Source organism: Thamnophis elegans, chromosome Z (assembly GCF_009769535.1).
Source record: "Thamnophis elegans isolate rThaEle1 chromosome Z, rThaEle1.pri, whole genome shotgun sequence".
NCBI lineage: Eukaryota > Metazoa > Chordata > Lepidosauria > Squamata > Colubridae > Thamnophis > Thamnophis elegans.
This window is the reverse complement of record NC_045558.1, coordinates 142,525,378-142,538,637: the sequence shown is the minus strand read 5'-3', so window position 1 is coordinate 142,538,637 and position 13,260 is coordinate 142,525,378. Positions and strand designations below refer to the sequence as shown.

General features: G+C 47.3%; 1 protein-coding gene across 1 annotated transcript in view; it reads right to left on the bottom strand.

Moving 5' to 3' along the window:
- The window catches only part of KIF4A (kinesin family member 4A), a 47,236-nt gene extending 34,482 nt beyond the window's left edge, over nt 1–12,754 (bottom strand). The window contains exons 1-10 of the mRNA XM_032237322.1: nt 12,521–12,754; nt 9,806–9,947; nt 8,881–8,995; nt 7,646–7,836; nt 5,829–5,921; nt 5,226–5,392; nt 3,962–4,056; nt 2,556–2,675; nt 1,863–2,038; nt 1,652–1,713 (exon numbers count right to left, since the gene is read on the bottom strand). Of these exons, the coding sequence (XP_032093213.1) occupies nt 1,652–1,713; nt 1,863–2,038; nt 2,556–2,675; nt 3,962–4,056; nt 5,226–5,392; nt 5,829–5,921; nt 7,646–7,836; nt 8,881–8,995; nt 9,806–9,928 (1,142 nt within the window). The 5' untranslated portion in view covers nt 9,929–9,947; nt 12,521–12,754. The remainder of the gene's footprint in view (nt 1–1,651; nt 1,714–1,862; nt 2,039–2,555; nt 2,676–3,961; nt 4,057–5,225; nt 5,393–5,828; nt 5,922–7,645; nt 7,837–8,880; nt 8,996–9,805; nt 9,948–12,520) is intronic.
- Nucleotides 12,755–13,260: the final 506 nt, after the last annotated feature.

Below are 13,260 nucleotides of genomic sequence, written 5' to 3'. Positions count from 1 at the left end.
CCACCTGCGACCTCCACCTTTTTAACCTTCCAGAAGTTTTAAAAGACCTGCCTGTTAACAGTCAATTGGGCCCCATGTTGTTGTGGTTTTCATCCCAAAGGTGCTTTTTTAAAGAGGCAACTGGACTTTGTGGGGTTTTTTTTGGAGGATGAGCCATCTATATCCCAATTGAAGAGTCCTCCCTCAACAGAGGGCGAAGGATATGACATCACTTATCTCCAGTCTACAAGACGGTCCTTTCAGCAGTTCCAAGAAGCCTCCATACCCATTTGCACCCAACTCAGGTGACCCCGAGGACACAAATAAACTTCCAAGGGGACTCTCTCAAAGGATGCAAATGCCCAGCTGCCTGCAAGGAATACAAATCCTTCCATTCCCCACCCTCCAGTCAAGAGTTGAAGAAGCTTCTTGGAGGAGAAATGAAACGCCTTCGAAAGAAAAACCAGGAAGCCCAGTGGCCTCTTGAAATAAGCACCTTGGGGACTGAATTGAATTTTATTATTTGTATGCCGCCCTCCTCCGGGAAGGACTCAGGGCGGCGAACAATTCAAAAAGGGGAACATAGAACAAAATACAGATAATTAAAATAAGCAAGAATCACGCAACCACACAAGTCGAGAGGGGAGGGGAACTCATCAACCCCAGGCCTGCCGGCAAAGCCAGGTTTTGACAGCTTTTCGGAAGGCCTGGAGAGAGGTGAGGGTCCGAATCCCTGCGGGGAGTTCGTTCCAGAGGGCCGGAGCTGCCACAGAGAAGGCCCTCCCCCGGGTAGTAGCCAGGTGGCATTGGCTAGTAGACGGAACCCGGAGGAGGCCAACCCTGTGTGATCTAATGGGTCTTTGGGAGGTAATTGGCAGCAGGCGGTCTCTCAAGTACCCAGATCCAATACCATGAAGGGGATAACCATGACCTGGATGATTTGAGAATCTCCACAGATATTATGGTGGTAATGTTTTATGTTTGAACAGGTTGAATTGTATAGCTTTTAGAATGACTTTTAAAATGTTTTTCTAACGGTGGATGGGGAGTTGCCCAGTTAGTTGAAAGAAGGGAAGCTGTTTTAATAATGTTTTAAATAATATAAAATAAGAAAAGATGGGCAGTTTCCTAAGTCACCCATAACTCCCATTTACGCTGATGGCTTCCTTACTTATGTTCAGAGAGTGGGAAGAGTTACTTATTTTGGAGAGATTATGACTCTGCAAACATTTAATCCCCCCCCCCAACCATAAATCAAATACTTTAGAAGCCCCGTGCAATCAAAATCAAGAGGATATTTATAGCTCAGGGCTGGGACTGTGGGGTTCTTGGGTGACCTCTGAGCTCGGTGCTTTCCTTGCAGACGTTTCACGACCCAACTAGATAACAATATCAGTGCTAAAAGGGAAGGGAGTTTGTGGAGTGCGGGAGGAGAGGAAGAAGCACTGTTGAGGTCTTTGCTGGTCTCTGAGCTTGGTGCTTTTCTTGCAGACGTTTCATGACCCAACTAGGTAATATCATCAGCGCTAAAACCGTTTTTTGTTTTGTTACAAGAAAAGAACCCAGTTCAGAGAGCACCAAGGATCCCACATTCAAGTTTTAAGATGAGACAAAGAAGAGTGGGGATTTCCTTGGGGGCCAGAGAAAAATCGGAGGGACCCTCATTCCTTACCGAAGAGACACCGGCAGAGTTCCCCCATGGGCTTGAAGCAGTAACACTTGCAACTCTTGGACCTAAAAACCAGAACAGAGGGCAAAGGGCCTGGATTTTAGAATATGACAAGACTTTATCGAAACATAAGGTTAAGGAGCTTGTCCCAGTCAACGAGAAGACTTCTCGGTCTTTTAACGCCCACCTCGCAGTGAGGTTGTGTCCATCTCACCTGCAGCCTCAACCGGTTGATCTCGGCCGCTTGAGGGTCAATATTCACAATCGGCTTGTTCTTTATTTTTCGAGCCCGATCTGCATAGCGGAGGGTGTTCAGTGTCTCTTCAAGGTTGGAGTCGGCCGGGCTCACGCAGGCAATCATCAGGGTGTGGCTGTTGCCCCCCAAGGAATCTGAAACGGAAGCAGGCTTTGAAAAAACAGCCTGAGTTATCGAGACGAGGAGCAGCGACAAAACCTGGTGGTCTCCTCTCCCTCCTCAGAGCGGCTTTGCCTCCATCAAAACTCAAGAAAGACCTTCAACTCCATTGGATTAGAGAAGAGGTACTGGTACTAAGTTTGGGAGCAGCGAAAGCAAGGCAAGATCTGATTCAAAACATACAAATGTTCCACACTGAAAGTCACCCCAAATTAACATCCAGTACGACGTTATGGGAAATCTGCTCTGCAGGTATTTCTCGCATCTGCAATCTCAGGACGCTTGGCCTTGACGGAGTATAAACAACTCCTCTCTGCAGCGCCGTAATTCATGAGTGCAAACTTCCCTCCCAGTTGTCATGGGGCTACTACACACAGCTCGCTTCCTCATCCCAAATGCCCATGCCCCCCACATCCCTGTTTCTAGGGCAGCTGAGAGCAAGCACGCCACAGAAACCCATGCTGGAGATTCAGCTGACACCGTCATTCTCACCTTGCAGAAGTCTGGTTAACTTCGAGTCGCGATAGGGGACAAAGCTGCCTTTCTTGGATTCGTCCCCCAGGGCGCTGATCACGTTTCCCAGGCAAAGCAGCCCTTTGTTGATGTTAATTCCTGCAAGAGACGGTTAAGGAAGCAAACGGCTCATCTGACACAATCTTTCTGCATCCCTGAGTAACGGGGATGTAAGATCAACCCTCGTTGTGCAAAATACAGGCAGCCCTTGAATTATGATTGTAACTGAGCCTGGAAGAGGCGACGGTTGTAAAGTGAGCCACTATGTAACCGGACCTGTTTTTTTTTTAAAAAAAAAACAATTTTCAAGCAGTCATTAAGCGAGTCGTTAAGCGAACCGATGGTTCATTACGGGTATTTGGAAGAGAACATCAATTTCGGGCGAAATTGTGGTCATATGATTGTGGGAGGTTGCAAACAGACTTTGACAAACTCTCAAGTGTGTTCATGCAACTGTGTGTGTGTTGTAACTTTGAAACGGGTTCCCTCAACTTATGACAACTGAGCCCAAAATTTCCATTGCTAAGCAAGGCAGCTGTTAAACAAGCTTTGCCCCAATTTACAACCTTTCTTGCCATGGTCGTTAAACAAATCGCTGCAATTGTTAAAGTGAGCCACCTGGTCGGCTTCCCTGCGGATTTTGCTTGTCTGAATCCCCCCCAGTATCCTGGGATACCGCAATCGTCATAAATGCGAACCACTTGGCAAGAGCCTGAATTTTGATCCCATAAATATGGGAACGCTGGGACGATTGACAGTGTGAAAACGGTCATAAGTCACTTTTTTCAGTGCTGGTCGTAACTTTCAACATTCACTAAAGGAATGGCTGTAAGTCAAGGGCTACCTATAGTAAGTAGATCTCGGGAGGTCGGTTGTAACTTCGCATGGTCACTAAGAAATCAGTCCTAAGTCAAGGACTATCTGTAAACAAGCTAGTTTAGCTACTGGTATTTCCTTTTTAGTAACATAAAGGAAAAATTAAGGGCCACTTCTCGGGGTTTCCAAGATCTAACAGTTCCATTCCACCAAAGAAGTTTGCCTTGATTTGGTCCCAAAGGTGCTTTTTTCAAGAGGCAACTGGATTTCTGGTTTTTCTTTGAAGACATTTCTCATCCAAGAAGCTTCTTTAGCTCTGAATGGATGGAGGGGAATGGAAGAATTTGGCTTCCTAAAAGGATGCAAAGGACCAGCTGTCTGCAAGGAGTATAAATCCTTTCCCACCGTCCAGTCAGAGCTGAAGAAACTTCTTGGAGAAGCGAAAAGCCTTAAAAAAACAAAACAAAACAGAAAGTCCAGTTGCCTTTGGAAAAAAAAAGCACCTTTGGGATAACCATCACCTGGATGACTGAAAATCTCATGATTTAATACATTTCCCCTTTTTTTACCTTCTCGCAACCGTTCTCCTTCCGCTTTCGTCTTCTTCTGCCTTTCCGAACCAGCCAGGTCCACCAGGTGCAATTTTGAAAGAAAGCTAACGTTCCTAAATTGGAAACAGTCTGTTAACTCAGAAGGCTGGGATTTGAGAAAGTGCTTTAATGTGGAATATTTAAAACACTTCACTGGATCTCCCATAGCTTAATTAAATTAAGCTATGGGAGATCCAGTGGCTACCAATTGGTCTCCGGACGCAATTCAAGGTGTTGGTTATTACCTTTAAAGCCCTACATGGCTTAGGGCTAGCGTACCTGCGAGACCGCCTACTACCACATACCTCCCAACGGCCGGTAAGATCCCACAGATTGGGCCTCCTTCAGATGTCATCAGCCAGACAGTGTCAGCTGGTGGGCCCCAGGAGGAGAGCCTTTTCTGTGGCAGCTCCGACCCTTTGGAATCAGCTACCCCCAGAGATCTGGATCTTACCCACTCTCATGGCCTTCAGGAAAGCTGTTAAAACCTGGCTGTTCCGGCAGGCCTGGGGCTGTTGACCTCATTGTTGAGGTCCAGCCCCGATTAGGACGAATGCATGTGTTTTGTGAATTTTAAACTGTCTTTTTCTTATTTTCCTTTTCTTTCTCCTCTTTCTCCTTTTGTAAGCCGCCCGGAGTCCTTCGGGATTGGGCGGCATATAAATTTTAATAATAAATAAATAAATAGGAAACCCACAAGAACAAAACAAGGAGGTGTTTTCCTGTCCTACAATCTCTCGTGCCCCTAAAAGAACTCCTGTTTATTTAGATTTCTTTTTAATCCCGCATTTATCATTTTTTTTTATAAACAATTCAAGGTGGCAAAGGTACATAATCTTTTCTCTTCCTGTTTTCTTCACAACAACCCTGTGAGTTGATTTGAGTAGAATAGAGAGAGGGACTGGCTCAAAGTCACCCGGCCGGCTTTTCATGCCTAAAGTAGAACTATAACTCAAGTCTCCTGGGGATTGACACAAAGCCACCCACACTGCTTTCATGCCTCAGGTAGAACTATAACTCACTATCTCCTAGTGATTGACCCAGTCACTTACACCGCTTTCATGTCTCAGGTAGAACTATAACTCACAGTCCCCTGGTGATTGACCCAAAGTCACCCCGCCGGCTTTCATGCCTAAGGCAGGACCTAGAATTCATCGCCGTCTCCTGGTTTCTACTAGAGCAAACTTATCAAAAAGGCTGCAAGGCCCCATAAAAAGATTGGTTATAAAGATTATTTTCTTACTCATCAGCCTTGCTTTTCTGCTCCACGCACACGGTGAAGATGGCATGGGAGCGGGAGGACTGCGTATTCATTGCAGTGGCTGCTACCGTTCGGGAGTTGTTGCCTTGTTCCAGGCAGAGGACGGTCTCGCGGGCACTTGAGACCATGTGCTCAGTCAGACCCACAATCTGTGTGGAAGCAAGAGGAGGTGGGGGGGAAAAAAAATCCTCGTATTCCCGAGGCTGGCATCCCAAAACGCCAGGCTGAATTTCGGCCCACGCCTGTGACGTCGTAAAATGTGATTTTTATCCTCTTTTATTAGACTTGCTCCAGGGCTCCAGCCCTCGAGAGACACAAGGGTGTGATTCCGCACTTGCAATCATTTAGAAATAGAACCATTGGGCTGGAAGGGACCTCAGAGGTCTTCTAGTCCAACCTCCTGCTCAAGGCAGGAGACTTTATGCCATCCTAGACAAAGAGTTGTCCAATCTCTTCTTAAAAACCTCCAATGTCGGAGCATCTACGACGTCGTTCCACTGATTAATTGCCAGGAAATTTCATCTGATTTCTAGATACTCGATGTTTCTCCCTTAGATTTAGTAAAGTATGAAGAAAGTATCCTACCTTAATGCCTCCCTTGGGGTCTTCTCGAATGCTTATCTGAGAACTTCTTTCCTTGCCCGCTGCCAAGAGATCTAAGATGTCTTCGTTGTAAATCTGAAGGGGTTAGAAGGCAAACAAGCTGAACAAAGCAGGCCATAAACCAGAGCGGGGAATTATGGCCCCTTTAAGGACCTGTGGACTTCAACTCCCAGAATCCTTGAGCCCGCTATGCTTTAATGACCTGTAAACTTTAACACTGGGAGTTAAAGGAATTCTGGGAGTTAAACTTCAGAGATCGTAAAAGGGCCATAGTTTCCCACACTCTGCAATAAATAAAAGCTGCGTGGCCTTACATTAGCTGAGAATCTGTTTTCAAATAAATTAACAGAGTTTATGTGGAACTATTTTAGCTTGGAAGTCCAATGTTGGCCAAAGAGCTAGCTAGCAGGCTGCCTGCTTAAAATAATCACCCTTTAAACGGTTAGGGAAATGTTTCTAAATTGTTCTTCAAATATATTTATTTACTGAAAACTTTTCACTGGTAGTTTGGTGGCCAACGGACAGTGCTGGTCATTTATTGGTCAGCTTTCCCTGCTACCCCCATCGGCAAATCCATGCTTGAGAAACTTTTGGGAAAAGAGCACCACAAACGGTTTAACCCATCAGATCGCACAGGGTAGGCCTCCTCCGAATTCCATCCGCCAGTCAGTGCCGACTGGCGACTACGCGGAGGAGAGCCTTCTCAGTTGCAGCTCCGACGCTATGGAACAATCTCCCCGTGGAGATCCGCACCCTCACCACCATCCAGGCCTTCCGCACGGCCCTCAAGATCTGGCTATCCCGTCAGGCCTGGGGATAGGACTTTACTCTCTCCCCGCCCGAATGCTGAGTGAATGTTGTGCTTTTATTGTTAATTATTTTTTACTCACATTTTCTTTTATGTCTTGTCTTGCACTCCCCTCCCTCATTATTGTAAGCCGCCCTGAGTCCCCTCAGGGAAAAGGGCGGCCTATAAGTGTTCAATAAAACTCTAAAACTCTAAACTCTACTTCCAGATATTTATTATTTTTTGCTTACTCCTGATTTAAGTGTGTTGTTAGTAGGCTTTGGTTTATTATGTTATTGAACTGTAGTGTTATGGTTCGATTAAAGCAGTAAACACCACCCCAGTTCAAGGAACCACCAGCTCAGAGCTAACAGGAGCAGCCTTATCAGGCAACTCCTACTACTAATGTTGACAGGGCAAGCAGAGAGCGCGAACCCCGCCCCCTTCCAGCACTGATAACGTTACCTAATCAAGTCACGAAATGTCTGCAAGAAAACAACCCAGCTGAGACAACACAAAAGGCCCCACATTTCTCCTCGTCTTCTCCTTCTGTTTCTCCTGCACTCTGCAAAACCTATTCCCCTCTACCACTGATGATGCTCCCTAGTTGGGTCATGAAACAGCTGCAAGAAAACCACCAAGCTCAGAGAGCACCAAGGACTCCTCAGTCCTCCTCTTCTCCGCAAACCCCACTTCCCTCTAACCCTGATGATGTTACCTAGTAGGGTCATGAAATGTCTGCAAGAAAACAGCCACGCTCAGAGAGCACCAATAGTTCATCCCTGAGGTACAAATACACGCTTCTCTGGGGGAAACTAATTAGTTGTTCAGGACCCCACTCAAATAGCCAATCAATCCAATTCTTCTTGACCGGTCCAATGCCCAACCCGTTCAAAAACCGCCTGGCTCCTAATGAATTACAGCCTTGCTTGAAATTTTTTTTTAAAAAAAACCTGAATAAGTATGTCTGTGACACAGGGCTGGCATCCTTTGCCTCTGAATAGAAACTTACCTCCAAGTAGGAGACTTTCAAGGCAAACTGCCACTCCACTTTCTGCTGCAGCTCTTGGAAAAGCAGCATGATGACCCGTGGAATGGCTCCGACTGTGGGGTCGTTCTCTTGGTCAGACGTATACGTCCCGCCCATGGAATAGGTCTTCCCGGAGCCTGTCTGCCCGTAGGCTAAAACCGTGGCATTGTAGCCTGGGTAGCGAGACAAGCATAGAACCAAGGTCAGTATTTATAAAACCCTTAGTAAGGCTACATCTGGAATGCCGCAACTAATTTTAGTCATCCCACTACAAAAAAGGATGTTGAGACTTTGGGGAAGTGAGATGCGGTGGCTCGGTGGCTAAGATGCTGAGCTTGTTGATCAGAAAGGTCGGCGGTTCGAATCCCTAGCGCCATGTAATGGAGGGAGCTCCCGTTACTTGTCCCAAGCGCCGCGTAACGGAGTGAGTTCCCGTGACTTGTCCCAGCTTCTCCCATCCTAGCAGTATGAAAGCAGGTAAAAAATGCAAGTAGAAAAATAGGGGCCACCTTTGGTGGGAAGGGAACAGCGTTCCGTGCACCTTCGGCATTGAGTCATGCCGGCCACATGACCACGGAGACGTCTTTGGCAGTTCTGGCTCTTTGTCTTTGAAACGGAGATGAGCACTGCCCCCTAGAGCAGGGAACGAGTAGCACATATGTGCGAAGGGAACTTTTACCTTTACCTTACTTTGGGAAAAAGTACAGAGAAGAGCAACTAAGATGATCAAAGGCCTGGAGACTAAAACATCGGAAGAATGGCTGCAGGATTTGGGTTTGGCTAGTCTAGAGAAAAGGAGGACTAGGGGGACATGATAGCAGTCTTCCAGTATTTGAGGGGCTGCCACAAAGAAGATGGGGAAGGGTCAACATTTCCCATAGCACCTGAAGGCAGGACAAGAAACAATAGATGGAAACTAATCAAGGAGAGAAGCAATCTAGAAATAAGGAGAAACTTCCTAACAGTGAAGACAATTCACCAGTGGAACAGCTTCTCTTCAGAAATTATGGGCACCCCACCACTGGATGTTTTTAAAGAGTCTAAACAGTCCCTTATCAATGGTACAGGAGTAAGTCACTTTTCGAGGGCCGCTGTAAGTTTGGACGGTCTCTAAATGGAACGGTTGTAAGTCAAGGACTATCTGTACATGTTTTGGGGGAACGTCAAAGATGAAGCGTGTCTCCCGAGATTGAAATGTCACTTCTAGAGGCTCTTACCAGAGAAAATCCCCCTTACAAGAGGGGCGATGGAGGAGTTGAAGACTTCCTCCTGCTCGGCTGATGGATCAAAGACATAGTCATATGTAAAAGGTTTGTCCTTGCCTAGAATCACCTGCAGAAAAGGAGCAGAAAGAGAAGAGCCGTAACCATACCATCCTGTCATCTCGCCTTACCCTCTAGTCCTCGTCCTATGGCCACAACGGAGCCCACACTTTCCACGCTAAGCAAGATAGTTAGCCGGTGAGTTTTGCCTCGTTTTGCGAGCTCTCTGGACACGGTTGTTAAGTGAATCTGGCTTTCCTCCCCATTGCCTTTGCTTGCCAAAGGGGGCCAAATAACCTCGGAGGCCTGCGACCGTCATAACTGCAGGTCAGTCGCCAAGGGTCCGAATTTCGTTTACGAGACCACAGGGATGCTGCCACTGTTGAAAGTGCGAAATACGGTCACAAGCAATTTTCCTCACTGCCATTCAGGGCGGATAAAAAGCGATGACTTTTAATTAAAAAAATCAGATTTTTAAATTTTTTTTAATCAAATTTATTTTAATGAAATGCTTTGGGAGTAAAAAAAAGTATCTACAGATAGTTTTCCATTTAAGATAAATTAATAATTTAGTTTCTTCAGCATGAAATGGGGCTTACTTATGTAGCATGAAGCTGAATATTCTGCAATATTGAGACTGTTGGTGTGTCCAGAGCAGGTCAGAGGAGGAGCTGCTGCCAGACAGAGATGACAGCTGCTCTTTAAAAATGATGGTTGAAATTGACTTGATTTAAATCAAATCCACCATGCTGCCATTGTAATTTTGGAAGGTCAGTAAGCAAATGCTTCTAAATTGAGGACTTCCTACAGTAAGACATTGCCAGAAGAGCTATAAAATTTTAGAAGTCAGAGCATCTCCCAGCTGAAAATTTTCCCTCACCTGTGGCTCTCCAGGGACAAAAGATAAACACATCTGGCAACCCTCCGCGATTTCCTTGGGGACGAGGGGGCGGCATCTCAATGCTACCTTCACCGGAATTACACGGTCTTCCTCTTTAGGCATTGTATATTCTCGTACCTTCCTGAAAGAAATCACAAATGTTATTAAAACAAGCATCCTTTTTTTCCCCGCCAGCAATTTCCAAACATTGGCATCCACGTATAGGTTGGTGACAATCAACTGTATAAGGAGTACCACCACCACCCCAAATCAGGACTTATTTTATTCTTTTAAAAAGTAAATTCTAGATGTAGTACACAAAGGCAATCTAGTTAAAAAAGCTTTCCTGAGCATTTCATTAAGTTGGTCTGTCAATATTTGGAAAGTACAACAGAAATTTTAAAACTCTGAAACTACAACTACAATATTCTCACTGAATTTAAAGGGGCTTTTAAGTGAATAAATCAGCTATTCCCCTAATTAAGGGCCGTGTCTCCCACTGAAGATCATGGAGATGGATCTCCCACACTCCAGGCGTGATCTACATGGGTCAGACACCAGACAGACACATATCCCTCAGCTGAGACTCCCATCAAAAACAACACTGACTTATCTATTGGCAGGCTGATAACTGAATTCCTCAAATGAATATTGCTAACACTACATAGAGGTTATGTCAGGGCAACTGGACTTGGATTTGAAACATTTTGCTTCCTCAGTCTGTGTTGAGGTGAGTTTGCACCAACAAGAAACCCAGTTGCCATGACTCTATCGCCAGAAGACTCTACCTGAGAATTTTCCTTGACACATTCCTAATATTAGGAAATTATTAGTCTAAAAAAGGAAACTTTAAGCTGGGCTCAGCTCCTTGTGATCTGACAGATGCAGTCATATGGATTTCTTGGCAAAAGTACAGAGGCTGCTTGCTTTTGCCTTCTAGGATGTAGGAGAACATCCTGGTTTAAGCTAACCCCTTTGGGGTTTCTTCATTGGAGTTCCATCCAAATGCTAACCATCCTATTTAGCTTCTTGAAATCAGTCAACTCCAGCAACTGCACGGCTAAAAGTGCCTGCAAACATAACGTCCAAAAGAACCTTACTGGAAAACTCCCCTGTAAATCAAATCGGTATTAAGCCTCCGATGAAAACGACCGAAGTGAAAATTCAAGGTTGATCGTTGCAAAAGCAAAAACTAAAAGAAGTCGTGGTCGCTTCAGTTTAAAAAAAAAAAAAGTCACCAATTCTATTCTTCCCTGCAATTTCTCACCCAACCACGGATCGCTTTGGCTGTCAAAAGCAGGGCCATTCAGCCCAGCCCAAATCTCCCAAGCTTTTCAATTGCGGGAGAAAAACAGGGGGGGTGACCTGTTCCCCAAAGGAGCATCACTTTTATTTCCCTTCAAAAAAATAAAGTTTCCCAAACTTTCCAGCTTTGTGGACTGGAAGGGAAAAGGGATGGTTTCACGTGAGCAGCAGGCAGCCCCCCCAAAAGCTGCAGGCAGCCCCCCAAAAGCTGCAGCCCCCCAAAAGAGCCGAGGTGGCGCAGTGGTTAGGGTGCAGTACTGCAGGCCAGTACAGCTGACTGTTATCTGCAGTTCAGCGGTTCAAATCTCACCGGCTCAAGGTTGACTCAGCCTTCCATCCTTCCGAGGTGGGTGAAATGAGGACCCGGATTGTTGTTGGGGGCGATATGCTGACTCTGTAAACCGCTTAGAGAGGGCTGAAAGCTCTATGAAGCGGTATATAAGTCTAACTGCTATTGCTATTGCTTCAGGCAGCCTGGTTCTGAACTGCTCACAACCCACTGGTCTAACATTTGTTTAAAGGTTTCCCATGAAGGAAAATCCAGGCCCTCCCAAGCCTTTCAGTGCCTCTCAGGAATTTTTTGTTTTCTAATAGCAATAGCAGTTAGACTTATATACCGCTTCCTAGGGCTTTCAGCCCTCTCTAAGCGGTTTACAGAGTCAGCATATCGCCCCCAACAACAATCCGGGTCCTCATTTTACCCACCTCGGAAGGATGGAAGGCTGAGTCAACCCTGAGCCGGTGAGATTTGAACCGCTGAACTAGCAGTCAGCTGAAGTGGCCTGCAATACTGCACTCTACCCACTGTGCCACCTCGGCTCACTTTACTGTGATCCAACCAAAATCCGCTTCCTTGTCATTTCAGCTAATCATTTCCCGATTTCTGGAAGAGCTCCAAGCCGTTCTTTCTCTCTTCAAATCCTTGAAGACGGGTTGACGTGTCTTCCCTGTCTTGGGACCTCCTCTTCTTCTCCTCCAGGCTTGAGATTCGGGTGTGGGTGTGTCGTGAGTGCGAAAGATCCACTCACACCCTCTCCCCCCCCCTCAGAAAGGTTGGGGGGGGATCGCTGGCCAAGCTTGTCAATTTTGGGAGAAAAGGTTGGAGGGGGGGGAAGAAGGGGTGACAACTTCCTAAAAGGGGCATAGCTTCTAACAGCATCCCTTTCAAAATATAAAAGTCATGGGGGGGAAAAGTGGAAACAGCCCCGGCGAAGCCACGAAGGAGGAACGAAGATCCAGGAATCCCCTTGGAAGAGAAGCCAGGCGAGGATCCCCGCTCCGGGCCACGGGCTGCCTTCCTTCCCCCCCCCCCCCAACCCTCCACCCCGGGCGGTTCCTTCCTCCGAAGGGCCACAATGCAGGGGGAGGCCGCCCGGTCTCGGAAGCCTCGGAATGACAGCCCAGGCCTACCTCGCAGGGTTGTTGTTTGGTAAGGGGGGGAGGAAAGCCCACCGAAGCAACCCCCTCACAAATACACAAAAAAGGCGGGAAACGATGGGCGCCTCAGGGAAAAAAGGCGCCTGTTGTTCCCTCCGACGGGTTCCCGAAGCCTTCCAAGCGCGCGGCTCCGGCGGAAGGTGGGGAAAAGAAGCTTCGCCGCCGGCAACGCGGCTCGCCTCACCGGCCGACCGTTAAGGCGGTCCTCCTTCGGGTCCGCCCACGTTTAAATGTGGCGGCAAGCCTCGGGGGGGCGGGGCACGTCGGCCGCGACGTCAGGACGCATGCGCGCGCCCGTGCGTGCGTATGGTTTCCTAGGCTACGGAGGCGGGGAAGCCCCCCCAAGGAGTGTCAAATGTGGTGGTTGGGGCCGGAAGGGGCTTCAGAGAAGCATTTGCGGGACGGTTTCTCCCGCAAATGCTTCTCTGAAGGCGGCGCACAGGGTGAAGGCCTTCTCTGCTCCCTGAGGGAAGTAAACGGCATAGCCGCCATTTTCCTGACTGGCGTTGCTCTATCCCTCAGGACTCTATGGCGCCGTCGGACGTCGATGTCAAAGCCGCCCCTTCAGCCCCGCCCGTGTGTCACGTGGGATGGATGAAGCGGGTCTTTTTTTTAAATGGTTAAAAAAAGCGCTTTGTCAGCGGCGCCCTTTTTTTACCTCACCCGCCGCCCGGCGGCGTTGCCATGGCAATCCCCCCCTTAGCGCCCTTCCC